Genomic DNA, 23,106 nt, shown 5'->3' with positions numbered 1-23,106 from the left:
AGTGTTTTAACAATGTACAAATGGTAAAGGACACAAGATAAAATAAATAAGCATAAATATGGGTTGTATTTACAATGGTGTGTGTTCTTCACTGGTTGCCCTTTTCTCATGGCAACAGGTCACAAATATTGCTGCTGTGATGGCACACTGTGGAATTTCACCCAGTAGATATGGGAGTTTATCAAAATTGGATTTGTTTTCGAATTCTTTGTGGATCTGTGTAATCTGAGGTAAATATGTTTCTCTAATATGGTCATACATTGGGCAGGAGGTTAGGAAGTGCAGCTCAGTTTCCACCTCATTTTGTGGGCAGTGAGCACATAGCCTGTCTTCTCTTGAGAGCCATGTCTGCCTACGGCGGCCTTTCTCAATAGCAAGGCTATGCTCACTGAGTCTGTACATAGTCAAAGCTTTCCTTAATTTTGGGTCAGTCACAGTGGTCAGGTATTCTGCCGCTGTGTACTCTCTGTGTAGGACCAAATAGCATTCTAGTTTGCTCTGTTTTTTTGTTAATTCTTTCCAATGTGTCAAGTAATTCTCTTTTTGTTCTCTCGAGATTTGGTTGGGTCTAATTGTGCTTCTGTCCTGGGGCTCTGTAGGGTGTGTTTGTGTTTGTGAACAGAGCCCCAGGACCAGCTTGCTTAGGGGACTCTTCTCCAGGTTCATCTCTCTGTAGGTGATGGCTTTGTTGTGGAAGGTTTGGGAATCGCTTCCTTTTAAGTGGTTATAGAATTTAAATGCTCCTTTCTGGATTTTGATCATTAGTGGGTATCGGCCTAATTCTGCTCTGCATGCATTATTTGGTGTTCTACGTTGTACACGGAGGATATTTTTGAAGAATTATGCGTGCAGAGTCTCAATTTGGTGTTTGTCCCATTTTGTGAAGTCTTGGTTGGTGAGCGGACCCCAGACCTCACAACCATAAAGGGCAATGGGCTCTATGACTGATTCAAGTATTTTTAGCCAAATCCTAATTGGTACATTGAAATTTATGTTCCTTTTGATGGCATAGAATGCCCTTCTTGCCTTGTCTCTCTCTCTCTGTGCAACTCTATCTCCCTCACTCCCTGTTTGTGTGTGACTATCTCTATCTCTCTCTCTCTCTGTGACTCTATCCATCTCTCTATCTCTCTCTGTGACTCTATCTCCCTCTCTCTCCCTCCAGTTTACAGTGAGGCAAGCAGCAGACTTCATAAGACTCAGCAGCCTGGCTCACAGCATGTTATTGGTGTGTTTTAGGAGGGACTCCTCCTACCTTTTCCTGTCAGGGAGAGTCTGGTTCTGGGCCCTGAGGGGGCTTGTAAACAGACGTGTGTTTTCATTTCACCCAAGTTCCCTCGGGAAGTTCTTCATCGCTAAAAATATCCCAGGTTTAAGCACCCCAATGTGTTTAGCATTCTTTTCATGACAAAATATAGCCTTTCACCAAAACACACTTACACACACCTTACCCCTCAGCTCTGTGAAGGTGTGAAACACACTTACACACACCTTACCCCCCAGCTCTGTGAAGGTGTGAAACACACTTACACACACCTTACCCCCCAGCTCTGTGAAGGTGTGAAACACACTTACACACACCTTACCCCTCAGCTCTGTGAAGGTGTGAATCCCACTTACACACACCTTACCCCTCATCTCTGTGAAGGTGTGAAACACACTTACACACACCTTACCCCCCAGCTCTGTGAAGGTATGAAACACACTTACACACACCTTACCCCTCAGCTCTGTGAAGGTGTGAAACACACTTACACACACCTTACCCCTCAGCTCTGTGAAGGTGTGAAACACACTTACACACACCTTACCCCTCAGCTCTGTGAAGGTGTGAAACACACTTACACACACCTTACCCCCCAGCTCTGTGAAGGTGTGAAACACACTTACACACACCTTACCCCTCAGCTCTGTGAAGGTGTGAAACACACTTACACACACCTTACCCTCAGCTCTGTGAAGGTGTGAAACACACTTACACACACCTTACCCCCCAGCTCTGTGAAGGTGTGAAACACACTTACACACACCTTACCCCCCAGTTCTGTGAAGGTGTGAAACACACTTACACACACCTTACCCCTCAGCTCTGTGAAGGTGTGAAACACACTTACACACACCTTACTGTAGTGGGGCAAACCACACTGCTGCTATGAGATTATCATCATTAAATCAATCATGAGACGCCAGCAAAAATCGGCTTTCCATTTATCTGACTTTCATTTATCTGACTTTCATTTATCTCTATGTCCATCCCTTATATTTAGACTCACAATTAAGTGGTTAACATTGTATGTTCATGCCAACCATGGTTACAAGTAGAACACAAAACAAGTAGAACACAAAACAAGTAGAACACAAAACAATTAGAACACAAAACAATTAGAACACAAAACAATTAGAACACAAAACAAGTAGAACACAAAACAATTGGAACACAAAACAATTAGAACACAAAACAATTAGAACACAAAACAATTAGAACACAAAACAATTAGAACACAAAACAATTAGAACACATAACAAGTAGAACACAAAACAAGTAGAACACATAACAAGTAGAACACAAAACAATTAGAACACATAACAAGTAGAACACAAAACAATTAGAACACAAAACAATTAGAACACAAAACAAGTAGAACACATAACAAGTAGAACACAAAACAATTAGAACACATAACAAGTAGAACACAAACCAAGTAGAACACAAAACAAGTAGAACACAAAACAATTAGAACACATAACAAGTAGAACACATAACAAGTAGAACACAAAACAATTAGAACACATAACAAGTAGAACACAAAACAAGTAGAACACAAAACAAGTAGAACACAAAACAATTAGAACACAAAACAATTAGAACACAAAACAAGTAGAACACAAAACAATTGGAACACAAAACAATTAGAACACAAAACAATTAGAACACAAAACAAGTAGAACACAAAACAATTGGAACACAAAACAAGTAGAACACAAAACAAGTAGAACACAAAACAATTAGAACACATAACAAGTAGAACACATAACAAGTAGAACACAAAACAATTAGAACACATAACAAGTAGAACACAAAACAAGTAGAACACATAACAAGTAGAACACAAAACAATTAGAACACATAACAAGTAGAACACAAAACAAGTAGAACACAAAACAATTAGAACACAAAACAATTAGAACACAAAACAATTAGAACACAAAACAAGTAGAACACAAAACAATTGGAACACAAAACAATTAGAACACAAAACAATTAGAACACAAAACAATTAGAACACAAAACAATTAGAACACAAAACAATTAGAACACAAAACAATTAGAACACATAACAAGTAGAACACAAAACAAGTAGAACACATAACAAGTAGAACACAAAACAATTAGAACACATAACAAGTAGAACACAAAACAATTAGAACACAAAACAATTAGAACACAAAACAAGTAGAACACATAACAAGTAGAACACAAAACAATTAGAACACATAACAAGTAGAACACAAAACAAGTAGAACACAAAACAAGTAGAACACAAAACAAGTAGAACACAAAACAATTAGAACACATAACAAGTAGAACACATAACAAGTAGAACACAAAACAATTAGAACACATAACAAGTAGAACACAAAACAAGTAGAACACATAACAAGTAGAACACAAAACAATTAGAACACAAAACAATTAGAACACAAAACAATTAGAACACAAAACAAGTAGAACACAAAACAATTGGAACACAAAACAATTAGAACACAAAACAATTAGAACACAAAACAATCAGAACACATAACAAGTAGAACACAAAACAAGTAGAACACAAAACAATTGGAACACAAAACAATTAGAACACAAAACAATTAGAACACAAAACAATTAGAACACAAAACAATCAGAACACATAACAAGTAGAACACAAAACAAGTAGAACACAAAACAAGTAGAACACAAAACAATTTGAACCCAAAACAATTTGACATAAACAGTTGCATTCATGAGTTTTGACAAATGTCAGTAAAAACATAAGGTCCACCAAAGAGAAAACCTGATCAAAATGAATTGATATGAAGCTGTAAGTACAGAAAGGGTTTGCTCAGTGGGAAATGAATATCCAACTAGTCAGTGACAACTGTGTGGAGTTTGTGACAGTAACTATGTGAGCTTATTACAGTATTATAGACACAATGTCCTGGGATTTCCTATGATGTTCTGTTGAAGAACCCCTTACAGTATTATAGACACTATGTCCTGGGATTTACTATGATGTTCTGTTGAAGAACCCCTTACAGTATTATAGACACAATGTCCTGGGATTTACTATGATGTTCTGTTGAAGAACCCCTTACAGTATTATAGACACAATGTCCTGGGATTTACTATGATGTTCTGTTGAAGAACCCCTTACAGTATTATAGACACTATGTCCTGGGATTTACTATGATGTTCTGTTGAAGAACCCCTTACAGTATTATAGACACAATGTCCTGGGATTTCCTATGATGTTCTGTTGAAGAACCCCTTACAGTATTATAGACACAATGTCCTGGGATTTACTATGATGTTCTGTTGAAGAACCCCTTACAGTATTATAGACACTATGTCCTGGGATTTCCTATGATGTTCTGTTGAAGAACCCCTTACAGTATTATAGACACAATGTCCTGGGATTTCCTATGATGTTCTGTTGAAGAACCCCATACAGTATTATAGACACAATGTCCTGGGATTTCCTATGATGTTCTGTTGAAGAACCCCATACAGTATTATAGACACTATGTCCTGGGATTTCCTATGATGTTCTGTTGAAGAACCCCTTACAGTATTATAGACACAATGTTCTGGGATTTCCTATGATGTTCTGTTGAAGAACCCCTTACAGTATTATAGACACAATGTCCTGGGATTTCCTATGATGTTCTGTTGAAGAACCCCATACAGTATTATAGACACTATGTCCTGGGATTTCCTATGATGTTCTGTTGAAGAACCCCTTACAGTATTATAGACACAATGTCCTGGGATTTCCTATGATGTTCTGTTGAAGAACCCCTTACAGTATTATAGACACAATGTCCTGTGATTTCCTATGATGTTCTGTTGAAGAACCTCATACCTTCTAATGACTGTAGTGTGGTCTGTGAGTATCATAGATAAAAAGTCTCAGTTTTTCATAGATAGCTTTTTGTAGCTCAAACCATTCGACTCTACAGACGTTTTGTATAAAATACCCATCCCTGGGCCCCTTGGGGATCTGCCCTCGTCTCACACACTGTTCTAGCTCATCTCCCGTTAATCACACAGACTAAGGATTGGTATATGTTGATACAGAAGACTAATACAACGCTACAACCAAGAAGTCTGTAACTCAACGTCCAAAATGGGACTCATTTGGGTTAATACAGTATAATGTAATATTTAGGGGAACATTTTGTAGCTCTTGCTGTATAATTGCCTTCATCAGATACGTTACCTTGGTCCTAACAGAGAACGCTCGATGCTCCGTTTGCTTGCAGGGCATAAGAACAGTCAGAATGAAGCTTTACAGTAGAAAATAGAACTGACATCAAAGCAGATCAATATATTTTATTCATTCATTATATTTCCACTTCATTCTTGCACTAAGTGGAGAAACTTAAATATAAATGAAAAGAGACATAAATTGTTAGTAAAAACCTTGAAACGGTTTTTGAATAAGAATACAAGCATTTTGCAATACTGTCACAGAGTGGATGAGTTTGGTAGACTTTGTGCTGAATAACCCACTTGAAGCAGAATACCACAATGTTATAGTACATTATAGTACTTATCTAACACTCCAAAGTACATTAAATCTCAATGTTTACTGAGTACTGTATGGTTTCATTTAATACAGAGAAGTGACATTTCAGAAACACACAACTATATTGCTGACAAGTGAAAAAAAGATCCAATTTGAACTCATGGGCAACATTTTGTCCTGTTAGTTACAATAAAGTACAATGTTCACAGCTAAGAAAAAAGAAATAAAACAAAAAAATACATATATATATATATATATATAGTAGCCTATATTGAACACAGCTCTCTCAAACTATTTCATGCAGTTCTTCCTTTCAGGTTGTCATTGAATTTTGTAATTTAGGTGAACCATCCCTTTATCCCTTTAAGCTCTTCTAGCTGTGTTTCTCTGTACATTCAAAATTATATATTTACAAATTCAACAAATAATCAACATTTCTGTAAAAAAAAAAACAACAACAACGTAAAACTTGATGCAAGTTAAGAAAAGGAAATAGTTCGCTAACCCTTGTCACCTCAAATGTACTTCATACGAGTGAGCACCTCTTTCCTAGCATGACTAATATCCCCTCAACAACAGCACACACACACACGTGCACACGGACACACGCACCACAAGAAGAGCCATAAGGTCACCATCTGACAAGAAGAGGCATAAGGTCACCATCAGGGGAGATCATGTGAGTTGCAACCACAGGAAATTAGGTCACACGCAGGTCAAAGGTCATGTGGATGACATCATGAGGGCGTGTATAGCATCAGCATTCGCAGCAAAAGAATACTGCATTTAGGAGCTCTCTGTCTGCATATACATACTGTACAAAATCCTGCACTGTAAATTCAACCTTTACCTTTGCTACTGTAAATTCAACCTTTACCTTTGTTACTGTAAATTCAACCTATACCTGTTACTGTAAATTCAACCTTTAACTTTGATACTGTAAATTCAACCTTTACCTTTGTTACTGTAAATTCAACCTTTACCTTTGTTACTGTAAATTCAACCTTTACCTTTGTTACTGTAAATTCAACCTTTCATTATGTGACTGTTAATTAAACCTTTCTGCAACAACAACTGTATAAACTGTACAAACTGCCCGTCTTGCAAAAATACATAGAATAATAGCCATACATTTAGTAACTCATTTCACCACTAGGTCCACCAAAACATTGATGCCTCTTTATGGTGGCCCTGAGGGACAAAAAGCACCTCTAACATACACAATAATATCAAGATAACGCTTTGACTGTAAAAACAATATGGTAAATGATACAAATGTGAACCGCATAGTAGTCCAAGATAGACAATGTCTTCCGTGTAATATACTAATTAGTGTTCATCTCAATATGTTAATATATGTATGTACATCATCTCAGGATTTCCATGCACTGTATAAGAATCGTAGTCCTCCAGGAGTATCTAGTATCTCCAATGTGTATCTTATGTGTCTGTGACAGCAGGGTGGTTCTCATTGGTGGTTCTGGGTGCAGATGGGTGGGGCATGTAATGATGATGATGATGATGATAAGCCACACAATGATGTGATTGCCCTGTGATATGGGGGGATGGAACAGTTGTCTCCTATTGGCTGGGAGGATAAACATCTAATTAGCTACGCAAAGAATATATAAGAATCCGCAACACTGCCTAGTGGCCTGGCTACACAAAAAAGTTGCATATACTGTAGCGCCACCTAGTGGCCTGGCTGACCAGTTGACTGGCTACACAAAGGAGTTCATAGTGGTTGTGTTAACCGGGGAGTGGGCCTCAGCAGTTTCCCTGATGGAGCTCTTTCCACTGTACTGCCCAATAAAAGACCCATCCTCGTTGAACTGTCCATCTCCACCTCCATAGTCAACTAAACTTTCGTCACTGCTGTCCCTGTGCACCGTCCCGTTAGAAGGTGTGCGGCTCCCTTTTAACGGCTTATGGTCCTCAGTGTCACTAGGAGAAAAGGACATGCAGGTGTTATGATGACATGAGAATGTAAACAAGGAGTTTAGTGCATATGGCCCTTTTTCTTTTAGATGGAGCGTTGAAGGGCTGCCAGTTCATTTGACTTTGATTTCCCAGGTCAAATGACCTTTGGTAGTTTTGTAATTCCCTTATTAATATGGAAAGTAGGATTAATATGGAAAGTAGGATAGCCTAAGGCCTGATCCAGTGATCTAGCCCATCAGTCTACAATTTTAGTTACTTATGATAATATTGCATAAATACTTAAATATTTACTCAAATAGTACTACATCTGATAGTCATGAACATTTCTGTCCACTGCAGCAGATTCATTTTCTGTAGCAGAATTGACTTTGCCCCAAGTCTAAAAAAAAAATGAGAGACATGATCGATTAGTTGGTTCCATCACCCAAAAGGGGAATTCAAGCAAAATCATACCTGTTCTGAATTCCTCATGAAAGCATAACATGAGGTGTAAAATAATAACATGTGCTGTGTTGCTAGACACAAACTTTTACAAGGTTGCAATGAAAAACAGAAAATCCAAGGCAATGATATAAATAAACACATTTGAAAAGCACATTTTCAGCCATATGACTCAAAGCAAAAAAAATTGAAATTATTACAATTTTGCAAACAAATGAAGAAACAGCAAATAACGTTGTTTTTTAAAAAACATTAGTTAGACAACATTGACATTAATGTGAGGTTATGACTGTGAATAGCAGGTGAACACTCCTTCATAAAGCTTCAATAATGATTATTAATCATTTACTACATGTGTTATTACCATTCATAACAGGTTATGTCAACTTATATCACAATGCATAAAAATGACTACCGGGACCAGGATACCATCTACAGTTAACTGATCAAAATCACTGCATATGATATGTTATAACATCACTGTGTAGGCTTTATGACAGCTCATAACCGTTTAGAAGACACATAAGGACAGTGGTGTAATCCTGGGATGGATTTTACAACAGGCCTTTTTCACCAAGTGGCTTTAGTTATTGTTTATCTAACAGACATCACAGTATAGCAGCTCTTTGGTTCCTCCTCTCACACCAGTCTAGCAGTACCCTTCCTTACCTTGCCTGACACCTAGCAGTACCCCTCCTTACCTTGCCTGACACCTAGCAGTACCCCTCCTTACCTTGCCTGACACCTAGCAGTACCCTTCCTTACCTTGCCTGACACCTAGCAGTACCCTTCCTTACCTTGCCTGACACCTAGCAGTACCCTTCCTTACCTTGCCTGACACCTAGCAGAACCCCTCCTTACCTTGCCTGAAACCCACATCCTTAAACACAGAGTGAGGAAGAGCATATAGAATGATCAGAGAGTGAGCGATACATAACCCCTTTACTCCTCATCAACACACACACACACACACAGGGATCACTATATAGTAGTATAAACAGATCCTTTCATTGCAGTATTGAAAGTTTTAAAATGGGAAAAGTGTTTTCATCTGTACGCAGAACTAGTTTTGCAGACTCCATACTAGACTGACTATCATGTACACTTGGTAACCCAAGTTATCTGTGTTTTACTGTGCCCTTCTATGTCTAAGCATAAGGCAGCCACTAACATAGCAGTATGTATCTTTCTTTAACAATATGAGCTTTGAGATTATTTTATGTAATGAAAATGGCTATACAAGTTAAATAAATGTGAAATAATAACATCTCATTACACCTGTAAGTGTAGACGCTGGTGCTCAATGTCAACAGTTACATCACACAGTACAGGACTTACTGCAGTCACACCAGAACAGGTCAGTAGAGTTAGGTGGTTATAGTACAGGACTTACTGCAGTCACACCAGAACAAGTCAGTAGAGTTAGGTGGTTATAGTACAGGACTTACTGCAGTCACACCAGAACAGGTCAGTAGAGTTAGGTGGTTATAGTACAGGACTTACTGCAGTCACACCAGAACAGGTCAGTAGAGTTAGGTGGTTATAGTACAGGACTTACTGCAGTCACACCAGAACAAGTCAGTAGAGTTAGGTGGTTATAGTACAGGACTTACTGCAGTCACACCAGAACAGGTCAGTAGAGTTAGGTGGTTATAGTACAGGACTTACTGCAGTCACACCAGGACAGGTCAGTAGAGTTAGGTGGTTATAGTACAGGACTTACTGCAGTCACACCAGAACAGGTCAGTAGAGTTAGGTGGTTATAGTACAGGACTTACTGCAGTCACACCAGAACAGGTCAGTAGAGTTAGGTGGTTATAGTACAGGACTTACTGCAGTCACACCAGAACAGGTCAGTAGTGTTAGGTGGTTATAGTACAGGACTTACTGCAGTCACACCAGGACAGGTCAGTAGAGTTAGGTGGTTATAGTACAGGACTTACTGCAGTCACACCAGAACAGGTCAGTAGAGTTAGGTGGTTATAGTACAGGACTTACTGCAGTCACACCAGAACAGGTCAGTAGAGTTAGGTTGTTATGTCTCTATTGACATAAAGCTCTAGTCCACCTTGGTTGGAATAATGGCATCGATGGAAAGTTTGATATTTCTTCACAAAGGCACTCTATATCATACATTTAGCCTTGTGATATATTGTATAATACTTGTTTTTTGAACGATATAAACTCTGTTATATTGTCTATTATTTTCTTATTTGAATGGACAGATTAGGGTTTCTCTCATGTTAGGATCACAAACTAGATAGAGTTATGACGTGGACAGAATAACAATAGCATTTTGCCTTGTATAAACTTTAAATAGCATCCTTTTAGCCCTGGGATTGACAGTACTCTCAGTGTTGGCCATGTCCCTACAACAGTAGCTTCATACTGGATAACATATACTGTACATATCTAGGATTTCATCCAATACAATATTGCCTACAGTAATTTTCTTATAAGATCTTCACCACATCACGCACATCAGACAACATTATATATCCATAATCTATAGATGTATGTATCACGGCATATCATGTATATTATATAACATATTTATGTTTAAATATATTATACAAAAAGTAATAATAGCAAATACAAAAGCAAAACCCATCAGATAAATTGGGGGTAAAGCTGGACCAGTACAAAATAAGGTTTCCAACACACTATACATAAATAAAGTGCTTCAACGTTCTTCATATTTGCATGCATGGTTGGAAAAGCAAGCAGTCTAGAAAAAATTATTAGAGGATGCTAGTGCAAAGCATATCTAGATTACTGCAGATAGTTAGAGCTAATATGGACTGGGATGAGTGCCCTCACTGTATGCTTATGTATGTAAACATTCATTTACTAAGCATGTATATTATATAATACAATAGCTATATTTATATGCATAATATATTCATTACAAAGGGATTCATTTGGTTAGAAATGAGAAATGAGTGGGGCAGGTTTCAGTATCTACACATGCCAGTTTGGGATGCTGTAACTGAGTACTGCAAATTTTCCTGACAGTCCTTGGGAAAGTTTTTAAAAGCTTGAAAATCCCCTAAAACTTAGACCTGAATTATATTGTATATCCTGCTTCTCGAACGACGCAACACAGTCAAACACACTACAATATCAATCTGTTGGTGGGGCACACAAGCCACCAACACAGTCAAACACACTACAATATCAATCTGTTGGTGGGGCACACAAGCCACCAACACACTAAGCAGAGGAGAATCCAATCCCCCCCCATGTCCCTGAACCCGTCACTGACCCCACTTCTGATCAGGTCAGGGGAGGGAGCGAGGCCTTGGTGGGGTGGTTGGCTTGGGGCAGGTGTAGGCAGGTGTAGGATCTTGTAGGATCTTGGCCCATGGGCTCCAGATTCACGTTTCTCACCTGTATTCCCCAAAAGTACAGTCATCCTCTTTCATGGGCTGGAACTCTGGGTCTGTGTGAGCGTCCTCTTTTTCTTTCACTAGGGACAGAGATTGAGCAAATGGGTCTGTTACTATGACCTGAGCTAGGTGATGGGTGTTGAGACGGAAGTGAATGTGCTTGTGTGTGCGTGTCTGCATAGACGTGTGTGTGTGTGTGTGTGTGTGTGTGTGTGTGTGTGTGTGTGTGTGTGTGTGTGTGTGTGTGTGTGTGTGTGTGTGTGTGTGTGTGTGTGTGTGTGTGTGTGTGTGTGTGTGTGTGTGTGTGTGTGTGTGTGTGTCACCCACCTGGGTATTTGCCTCCCTTATTCCTCTTAATGAAGCAGATGATGAGGAGGACGAGGATGAGGAGAGCGATGGCACACATCAGGCCGATGAACCAGCCCTGAGTAGCGATGTCAGCCTGTCTGGATGGCATAGCTGGTCAGGGAAGGGAAGGAAGACATCAGAACACTGTTAATGACAGTCCTGCTTGCTTTAACTGAGAAAGGTAAACCTTGTTCCTATACTGTAATATAATGACAATGTTAATGGACAATAAATTAATTCTTCTTATTATCACACACCCACTATTGTAATCACAGCTCCTAAAGTAGATATTGACCATCAAAACATAAGTACATGATAGTATAAATATATTCCAAAGCAATACCATTTTTGAACATATTGTTTGGAAATTGTTACATAGCATTACTGTAACAGACAGTTGTGATGTTATGATAGTGATGTTATGTTGTTGTTGATAGTAGTTATGATAGTGATGTTATGTTGTTGTTGTTGTTGTTGATAGTAGTTATGATAGTGATGTTATGTTGTTGTTGTTGTTGTTGATAGTAGTTATGATAGTGATGTTATGTTGTTGTTTTTGGTGTTGTTGTTGATAGTAGTTATGATAGTGATGTTATGTTGTTGTTGTTGATAGTAGTTATGATAGAGATGTTATGTTGTTGTTGTTGATAGTAGTTATGATAGTGATGTTATGTTGTTGTTTTTGTTGTTGTTGTTGATAGTAGTTATGATAGTGATGTTATGTTGTTGTTTTTGTTGTTGTTGTTGATAGTAGTTATGATAGTGATGTTATGTTGTTGTTGTTGATAGTAGTTATGATAGTGATGTTATGTTGTTGTTGTTGTTGATAGTAGTTATGATAGAGATGTTATGTTGTTGTTGTTGATAGTAGTTATGATAGTGATGTTATGTTGTTGTTGTTGTTGTTGATAGTAGTTATGCTAGTGATGTTATGTTGTTGTTGTTGTTGTTGATAGTAGTTATGATAGTGATGTTATGTTGTTGTTGATAGTAGTTATGATAGTGATGTTGTTGTTTTTGTTGTTGTTGTTGATAGTAGTTATGATAGTGATGTTATGTTGTTGTTGTTGTTGTTGATAGTAGTTATGATAGTTATGTTGTTGTTGATAGTAGTTATGATAGTGATGTTATGTTGTTGTTGTTGTTGTTGATAGTAGTTATGATAGTGATGTTATGTTGTTGTTGATAGTAGTTATGATAGTTATGTTGTTGTTGATAGTAGTTATGATAGTGATGATATGTTGTTGTTGTTGTTAGTAGTTATGATAGTGATGATATGTTGTTGTTGTTTATGTTGATAGTAGTTATGATAGTGATGATATGTTGTTGTTGTTGTTGTTGATAGTAGTTATGATAGTGATGTTATGTTAAACATCTCAGCTGTGGAAGTTAAAGAAGGCACATTAATACAGAGAGTGATTATGATGGTTAACAGCTCGACTCCGTCAGTAGGTGAGGCAAACAACGTTCTCAAGTTTTCTAGCACTCTTTCTTTCCCCTCAATCTCTCTCACACACACACACACACACACACACACACACACACACACACACACACACACACACACACACACACACACACACACACACACACACACACACACACACACACACACACACACACACACACACACACACACACACACAGACACAGAGACAGAGAGAGAGAGAGACACACAGAGACACACAGAGAGAGAGAGAGAGACACAGACAGAGAGAGAGAGAGAGACCCACACACACAGACACACAGAGAGAGAGAGAGAGAGACACACACACAGACACACAGAGAGAGAGAGAGAGAGAGAGACACACACACACACACAGAGAGAGAGAGAGAGAGAGACACACACACAAACACACACACACACACACACAGAGAGAGAGAGAGAGAGAGAGACCCACACACACAGACACACAGAGAGAGAGAGAGAGAGAGACACACACACACACAGAGAGAGAGAGACACACACACACAAACACACACACACACACACAGAGAGAGAGAGAGAGAGAGAGAGAGACCCACACACACAGACACACAGAGAGAGAGAGAGAGAGAGACACAGACAAGTTAAGCACAGAAGGACAGTCAGGTGGAGTATATCTCTGTCATTAAGTGAATGATCTGATCTACAAGGAGATGGTCTTACAGGACATCTCTCCAGGAAAACAACACACAGACAGGATGACATCACGCAGGTCAGAAAACCACCCAGTCTATATCTCTCCTGAACATTAGAATGACCACGACAACAGATATACTGTTAATAAACTGGATTGTTTACCTACTGAATAGGTGCCTAAGCAGTAGAGAATTACACAGCTAGCATACCAAACATGTTTCTCAATCTCTACAACAACACAGAGCAAGGCAAAGCGAGGCCGGGCGGTGCCGGTAACGACCAGCCAATCGCGTGCTGCCTCACCTGGAACGGTCACCAAAAGCTCTTCTGATTGGTGGAGCACCGCTTGGTCGTCGTGACCCTTGGCAACCACACGTACCCTATAGGACAGGCCCTCCTTTAAGCCCTTCAGCACATAGGCCTGAGATCCATTTACATACTCTTTCTGCCAATCCTCTTCACCGAGAGCTGCAGGAAGAAAGGCGCTTTGAAAGATGTTTGTCTGTCCGGTGCACATTTTAGGACATCCATCATAGTCAGAATGTACGGTGCGCATATTAGGACTACCGTACTTAGTTAGACAAACATTGTTGATGTCCTAATATGTCTACCGTACACCTGACATTGTAACAACGTTGGGATGGGCTATGGAGTTTCATGAAGGGATGGTTTTATCTTGTGTCATGAACTGGCGTCTATCATATCAATATTAGATATCACTAATTGTGTATATGGGTCTTTCTATAAACTAGGGAACCAGTGAGTATTTCCTATTTAACTTGTCAACTTGTCACATGATATCATAGGCATATCATCATAAGGTGATGATAATGATGATGAGTGATGATGTCATAAGGTGAACGCACCAATTTGTAAGTCGCTCTGGATAAGAGTGTCTGCTAAATGACTTAAATGTAAATGTAATATAATTCACGAGTTGATTTAAAACCTGTTAAATCCTTTATCATGGTTGGTGTCTTGACCAATTTGTTCAAAATCCTGTGCCATTACTTTTCAGTCCTTGCATTTATGTAAGTTGTCCTTAGATCATATATTAAGCATTAATCGGTTAAATTAGACATTGAACTTGAACTCTGTGAGAATCCTGGATCTAGTTGTCTGACAATTTGTTGTATAGAGATCTCAGAAATGCTGTGTAACTAGGTAACATTCAGTTCTCTCTTATGTTACGGTGTGAAAACAGTTTTCATGGGCACACAAATCCAAAATAATACATGCGATTGCAAAATCAAATGCTTCAACCAAAAGAGTCACCTTAACCTGAATACTTAAAACCTACATCGATACTGTCATTACCGTGGTTCTTCAGTAATTATGTATAATACTTGTTCGGTGCACATTTGTTGTCCAACTGATTAGTTACATCCGTGGAATTTTCACACATCATCATCTGATCCAGGAAGGAATTTTCTGACTGACAGTCAAGTGAAGAACAGCTGTTGTGAAAGTGAATGTGACACAACAACAGTGCTGGAAAAAAAGGAATGTCCAGAATATGTTGGTGTCTCATTGGTTACACCGGTGAAGACAGTGGTTGGATCTAATAACCCGAGTGACTTGATGTTTATCTGCTGTTGTTGTCAGCTTGATTTACAGCAGGGTCTCGTTAGATTTAACAGAGAAAGCATCCTAGTTAATGTGTTCATGTTTTCCTATGTTTTTGTGCTTCTGATTGGACACCTGAAGTCTGCTGTGCGCAATTGTGTAGGATAGACTATTGTGCAACACCCAACGCTCTTCCTATGAATTATTCTGGATATAATGACAACACATTACATAGCCTAGTTGTCACGCCCTGGTCGAAGTATTTTGTGTTTATCTTCATTTATTTGGTCAGGCCAGGGTGTGACATGGGTTTTTGTATGTGGTGTGTATGTAGTGGGATTGTAGCTTAGTGGGGTGTTCTAGGTAAGTCTATGGCTGTCTAAAGTGGTTCTCAATCAGAGGCAGGTGTTTATCATTGTCTCTGATTGGGAACTATATTTAGGCAGCCATATTCTTTGGTTGTGTTGTGGGTGATTGTCCTTAGTGTCCTTGTTCCTGTGTTAGTTTACACTAGTTTAGGCTGTTTCGGTTTTGTTGAGTTTGTATTTTGATTCGTGTTACGTTTGATTAAACATGGATTGCAATCTACATGCTGCATTTTGGTCCGACTCTCCTTCACCACATGAAAACCGTTTACACTAGTGGGCTTATTGACACTATGATTTGGTAATGAAATAACAGGACAAATAATATCATTTTCCATGTTACTCCTGCAATTTTAAACAATACAAGGCGCTTGAAGAAGCCTTTTTGAACTTGAATTTGGAGCTCAGAAATGCCAGTATTGGAATAGGCCTACCTTGAAAATGTCCTCAATTGGGTGCTTGAAAAGTCCAAGTAATTATTGTAGCCAATCTATGTTGTTGTATAGGTGGAGTTAAGGCAATTTACATATATTCACTTTTACTCCTCTAAAAACACATGTGGAACTGCATAAAATTATTTTTAATTTTGATCCCAATGTCCCACATTGTCCCACAATGTCCCACATTGTGCCCATTATTTATAGAAAGACCCACGTGCATAGTATGTTCATGGAATTCTACAAATGAAGTATGATCATAATAAATCATTAGAGGATGTGTCTCAGTGAAAAATTGTGTTATTCAACTAAATCAGATGACTCTAATATGCTATTTCAGCCGGCACTTTTCCTACATTCTTGTCCCTATTACATTTATGGGGATGGTACAAACGCATTTGAGTATTTGAATTCAGTTTTCTAAATATTTATACTACAAACACAATTAATTTAGGTGTGTGTTTTAACCCTCGGTGTAGGTCAACAAAACAACTACAGACATGTTGAGAGTTCAATCAATATGGGATATAAAAAAATATCCTTTTAGACCCCCAGATGGGCAAGTCCAGTCCTCGGGGGCCTGATTAGGGTCACCCTTTTTCCCCAGCCCCAGCGAACACACCTGACTCCAATAATCAACTAATCATGATATTCAGTTTAGTACGCAATTAGTTAAATCAGCTGTGTTTGCTAGGAATGGGGACAGAGTGTGACAGCACTCCGGCCCCCGAGGACTGGAGTTTCCCATCTCTGTTTAGACTGTTTCTGATGCTTTTACCTGTTTATTATTAGGTTTGTGTTGGGGCAGTTTGAAGGCAGTATATCAAAGATGATTTTTTAAATCAGACTAGATCATTTATCCTATCTGTGCTAGACATACAGTACATTACAGTTCAAAAGTTTGACCCAACCTACTCATTCAAGGGTTTTTCTTTACAATGTAGAAAATAGCAAAAATAAAGAAAAAAAAACTTGAATGAGTAGTTGTGTCCAAACTTTAGACTGATACTGTAACTGCCAATGTTTGCATAAACCCGTATTAGCAAATCACTGACTAGGAGTCTCTTGTACCTATATGTTTAAGTATAACGGATGTACAGTGGATAAAATAGTTTGTCTTACTGTTGTCGTTCTTAATGATATATTCTACATAAACATGTTTTTCTGCTCCCCAGTACTCCCAACTGATAAGCATTCCGTCCTCTCCCACGGAGGAGCTAATGTTCCCGAATGCCGGAGCCGCTGGATGCACTGAGCACAACGAGAGAAGAAGACAACCATAAAGCTCACACTGGAGGTCAAAGGTCAATTGGAAAAAATACAGTTCTAATCAAACTGTTCCTGCTGAAAATACTCCTAAAATACTCCGTAAAAAAAATATATCAATCTGAGTCTGACTTTAAGTCTGTGCACTCACACTCAACTTACTCAAGATACTGACAAAGCCCGTAGCTGACTTTGCTACAGTTTATACCAGTGGTTCCCAACCAGGGGTACTTGGCCTATCAACAGGGGGTACTTGAGACGACCAATGAGACCATAGGCTTACTGGTAAAATACACAAGGGGGTACTTGAGGGGTACTCCGGGCGGAGCAAAATTCAGTTGGTGATACAACAACTACAACAACTAAAAAAGGTTGGGAACCACTGGTTTATACCATACAAATATCACATCATTTGCTTGTAGGCATAGATTATATTGAACATCTGTCTGTATCATAGAATCTATAGGTCAAAATCAAAGCAAGATACACGTTGATTTTCAATTCCACTTTCAGTTAGTCCTCCTTCTATTAAATCTACAGTTACTCCTCTCCTACAAGTACCTTACAAACGGATTCAGACAATAAAGCCTGAACATTTGTAATACGTAAATCACTAAGACTGTAAGATGTGCATGGACATTGACTAGAGCGGCTGTACCCTTGTGGAATGGGTGGCGTGGAGGAGACCCTGCTATGGGAGGTGAGGTTTGGGTTCGGGTGTTCCCTGGAACAACACGGAGAAGAATAAGAAACACCCAGCACTCAACAGACACGGCAGCTTCAACCACAGGCAAAGGTAAGACAGTGAGCTGGCTACAAACAGGTCTGTCACCACGCATGCAGTGGAGGTCAGCATGTCTGACTTCACATTCAGCATGTCTGGGGGGGGGAATCAGTCGGAGCAGGGTTCAAACACGCACAATGTCATGCATGGGACGGCACAGCACCAGCCAGACATAGAAATACAGACATAGATCAGCAGTCACAGAGTCGCCATCACGCCGTTAGAAAGTAAGATGCAACACTGAAGAGTTTTGAGTGTGCTATATGGTTAACGGTGTTACAGCAGGTAAATAAGCACCACATCATATAATTATGTCTGTACAGATGTAGGATTTTAATTTGATCACTCTATTGTTGCTGAGGATTTCCCTGCGCCAATAGGAAATGCAGATGAACTTTGGGATTTATATAAATTCACTGAAAAAATGCACTAGCACATGGTAATATCAACACTCGCAGCCTGATTTTAACCAGCTAATAGCCGAACCACCGATCAAGCAAAATTATGGACTAAACGTTCAAATTCGTTTGCTGCAGGATTATGTTTGTAAATGTTTTTGCTGTGACAATTATGTTTGTAAATGTCACTTGCTGTGACAATATAGGTCAAATTAAGATTCTACATCTGTATGTAGCTATCTTCAATGTTTCAGATTGGAATTCAGGTCCTGCTGAGTCGAGGGGTCAAGGGGATTGGTGGGAGCAGGAGGAGAGTCTTGCAAAGGGGAACACAGGCTTAGACGGGTCTTTGAAGCCAAGGCAGTATGCGTAAAGCATCTCAAGAGTACAGTATGAGTGCTGATCTATTCATTAAAACTGATTCTAGGTCAGTACTCTTATTCTGAGATGCTTTGTAAATATGGGCCCGGATCTGTTTGTATGAGGAGCATGCAGACTCTGAGAGCTACAGGTACCTCCTCCAACCTCGTCTACTGAAGGCTGATACATTAGGACTTTGAGGGAAAAGAGGGGACACAAAAGTTGATATCAAAGTCAATATGACTCCTGCAGTTCCTTTCACTAAATGAACCAGTGAGTAAGCAGGAACATGCTGTAATACAAAACTAACTGGAGCAGCTAATGTCAAAGTACTGGGAAACACACTCACAGTTAGTGTTCTTACAACCATTACTACACTGAGGTTATATCATGCTTTGGCACAAAGCTGTGCACTGTCTGACACATTGAAGACGATTCAACAGTAGATCCACAAGGACAACAGACTGACATCATGAACATAAAACAGAGAAGCATACGAGTATAAGACACACAATACACCATCTAGATGTTTGGTGTTGACTTGAACCATTCAACCTTGTACATGTGTGGAATGGTATGTAACCATATCAATTTACAGGGTACGTCCTCTACCGTCTTTGACTACAGTCAAAGTTTGTTTTCTACCTGTGACCTTCAGTAGAGTACTTTCACACTTACCTTCGTCCATAATAGTGACGGCTTCCTCTGTAATGACGGGCCCGGCACCCTGGCCTGTTTTGGCATTGAAATAAAACTTGTAGCGTGTGCTGTACTTCAGGTTGGGGAGCGTGACGGAGGTCTTGTTGGCCGGCAGGACCAGCTCTTCAATCGGACCCAGCTCGTTGGAGTTGTTGACTGAAGAGGTGGAGGAGGAGGTACGGTAGAGGTGGGGGAGGGGTGAGGTGGAGGAGGAGGTAAGGTAGAGGTGGAGGAGGGGAGAGGTGGAGGAGGAGGGAAGGTAGAGGTGGAGGAGGGGAGAGGTGGAGGAGGAGGTAATGTAGAGGTGGAGGAGGGGAGAGGTTGAGGAGGAGGTAAGGTGGAGGTGGAGGAGGAGAGGTGGAGGAGGAGGTAAGGTAGAGGTGGAGGAGGAGAGAGGTGGAGGAGGAGGTAAGGTAGAGGTGGAGGAGGACAGAGGTGGAGGAGGAGGTAAGGTAGAGGTGGAGGAGGGGAGAGGTGGAGGAGGTAAGGAAGAGATGGAGGAGGGGAGGGAGAGGTGGAGGAGGGGGTAAGGTAGAGGTGGAGGAGGGGAGGGGAGAGGTGGAGGAGGGGGTAAGGTAGAGGTGGAGGAGGGGAGAGGTGGAAGAGGAGGTAAGGTAGAGGTGGAGGAGGGGAGAGGTGGAGGCGGAGGTAAGGTAGAGGTGGAGGAGGAGGTACGGTAGAGGTGAAGGAGGAGGTAAGGCAGAGGTGGAGGAGGGGAGAGGTGGAGGAGGGGAGGGGAGAGGTGGAGGAGGGGATAAGGTAGATGTGGAGAGCTGTTTGTTGGTGTTTCTGGTTTGGTCAATACAACATACTGTACATACATGCCTACTGTAATAACGCCGACTGTAATAACTCTTCCCATGATAAATCCTCCTGTAGTAACTCATCCCGTAGTAACTCCTACTGTAATAACTCATCCCGTAGTAACTCCTCCTGTAGTAACTCCTCCTGTAGTAACTCCTCATGTAGTAACTCCTCATGTAGTAACTCCTCCTGTAGTAACTCCTCCTGTAATAACTCATCCCGTAGTAACTCATCCTGTAGTAACTCCTCCTGTAGTAACTCCTCATGTAGTAACTACTCCTGTAATAACTACTCCTGTAGTAACTCCTACTGTAGTAACTCCTCCTGTAGTAACTCCTCCTGTAGTAACTCCTCCTGTAGTAACTCCTCCTGTAATAACTCCTCCTGTAGTAATTCCTCCTGTAGTAACTCCTCCTGTAGTATTTCCTCCTGTAGTAACTCCTCCTGTAATAACTCCTGCTGTATTAACTCCTTCTGTAGTAACTCATCATGTAGTATCTCCTCCTGTAGTAACTCCTCCTGTAGTAACTCCTCCTGTAGTAACTCCTCCTGTAGTAACTCCTCCTGTAGTAACTCTTCCTGTAGTAACTACTCCTGTAGTAACTACTCCTGTAATAACTCTTCCCACAATAAATCCTCCTGTAGTAACTCCACCCGTAGTAACTCCACCCGTAGTAACTCCTCATGTCGTATCTCCTCCTGTAATAACTCCTCATGTAGTAACTCCACCCGTAGTAACTCCACCCGTAGTAACTCTTCCAGTAGTAACTCATCATCTAGTAACTCCTCATCGAGTAACTCCTCATGTAGTAACTCCTCCTGTAGTAACTCATCCTGTAGTAACTCCTCATCTAGTAACTCATCATCTAGTAACTCCTCATCTCGTAACTCATCATCTAGTAATTCCTCCTGTAGTAACTCATCCTGTCGTAACTCCTCATGTAGTAACTCCTCCTGTAGTAACTCCTCCTGTAGTAACTCCTCCTGTAGTAACTACTCCTGTAGTAACTCCTACTGTAATAACTCATCCCGTAGTAACTCCTCCTGTAGTAACTCCTCCTGTAGTAACACATCCTGTAGTAACTCCTCATGTAGTATTTCCTCCTGTAGTAACTCCTGCTGTAGTAACTCCTCCTGTAGTATCTCATCCTGTAGTATCTCATCCTGTAGTAACTCATCACCTCGTAACTCATCATCTCGTAACTCATCATGAAGTAACTCCTCATCTAGTAACTCATCCTGTAGTAACTCATCCTGTAGTAACTCATCCTGTAGTAACACATCCTGCAGTAACTCCTCATGTAGTAACTCCTCATGTAGTAACTCCTCATGTAGTACCTCCTCATTTAGTAACTCCTCCTGTAGTAACTCCTCCTGTAATAACTCATCATGTAGTAACTCATCATCTAGTAACTCCTCATCTAGTAACTCCTCATGTAGTAACTCATCATCTCGTAACTCATCATCTCGTAACTCCTCATCTAGTAACTCATCATCTAGTAACTCCTCCTGTAGTAACTCCTCCTGTAATAACTCCTCCTGTAATAACTCCTCCTGGAGTAACTCCTCCTGGAGTAACTCATCGTGTAGTAACTCCTCATGTAGTAACTCCTCATGTAGTAACTCCTCATGTAGTAACTCCTCATGTAGTAACTCATCATTTAGTAATTCCTCCTGTAATACCTCCTCCTGTAATAACTCATCCCGTAGTTACTCCTCCTGTAGTAACTCCTCCTGTAGTAACACATCCTGTAGTAACTCCTCATGTAGTAACTCCTCATGTAGTAACTCCGCATGTAGTAACTCCTCATGTAGTAACTCATCCTGTAGTAACTCATCCTGTAGTAACTCATCATCTCGTAACTCATCATCTCGTAACTCATCATGTAGTAACTCCTCATCTAGTAACTCCTCCTGTAGTAACTCATCCTGTAGTAACTCATCCTGTAGTAACACATCCTGTAGTAACTCCTCCTGTCGTAACTCCTCCTGGAGTAACTCCTCCTGGAGTAACTCCTCATCTAGTAACTCCTCCTGTAGTAACTCATCCTGTAGTAACTCATCCTGTAGTAACACATCCTGTAGTAACTCCTCCTGGAGTAACTCCTCCTGGAGTAACTCCTCCTGGAGTAACTCATCGTGTAGTAACTCCTCATGTAGTAACTCATGATGTAGTAACTCCTCCTGTAGTACCTCCTCCTGTAGTAACTCCTCATGTAGTAACTCCTCCTGCAGTAACTTCTCCTGTAGTAACTCCTGCTATAGTAACTCATCCTGTAGTAACTCCTCCTGTAGTAACTCCTCCTGTAGTAACTCCTCCTGTAGTAACTGCTCCTGTAGTAACTCCTCCTGTAGTAACTCCTCCTGTAGTAACTCCTGCTGTCCTAACTCATCCTG

General features: G+C 40.1%; 1 protein-coding gene across 17 annotated transcripts in view; it reads right to left on the bottom strand.

Annotated features, from left to right (window-relative positions):
* Positions 1-5,578: 5,578 nt before the first annotated feature.
* LOC124033012 (neuronal cell adhesion molecule-like) overlaps positions 5,579-23,106 on the bottom strand; it is a 202,614-nt gene continuing 185,086 nt past the window's right edge. For 10 of the 17 annotated variants that reach the window (XM_046344941.1, XM_046344967.1, XM_046344987.1 and 7 more), the window contains 8 exons: positions 19,885-20,061; positions 19,362-19,400; positions 18,323-18,388; positions 17,521-17,649; positions 14,334-14,498; positions 11,888-12,019; positions 11,562-11,640; positions 5,579-7,733 (listed from right to left, as the gene is read on the bottom strand). In XM_046344941.1, the coding sequence (XP_046200897.1) occupies positions 7,511-7,733; positions 11,562-11,640; positions 11,888-12,019; positions 14,334-14,498; positions 17,521-17,649; positions 18,323-18,388; positions 19,362-19,400; positions 19,885-20,061 (1,010 nt within the window). In that variant the 3' untranslated portion in view covers positions 5,579-7,510. The remainder of the gene's footprint in view (positions 7,734-11,561; positions 11,641-11,887; positions 12,020-14,333; positions 14,499-17,520; positions 17,650-18,322; positions 18,389-19,361; positions 19,401-19,884; positions 20,062-23,106) is intronic. The other 7 variants (XM_046345018.1, XM_046345029.1, XM_046345045.1 and 4 more) reach the window with 3 other exon arrangements.

Source organism: Oncorhynchus gorbuscha, linkage group LG01 (genome assembly GCF_021184085.1).
Source record: "Oncorhynchus gorbuscha isolate QuinsamMale2020 ecotype Even-year linkage group LG01, OgorEven_v1.0, whole genome shotgun sequence".
Classification (NCBI taxonomy): Eukaryota; Metazoa; Chordata; class Actinopteri; order Salmoniformes; family Salmonidae; genus Oncorhynchus; species Oncorhynchus gorbuscha.
Note: the sequence above shows the minus strand (reverse complement) of the source record. Positions and strands in the feature narration are given on the sequence as shown.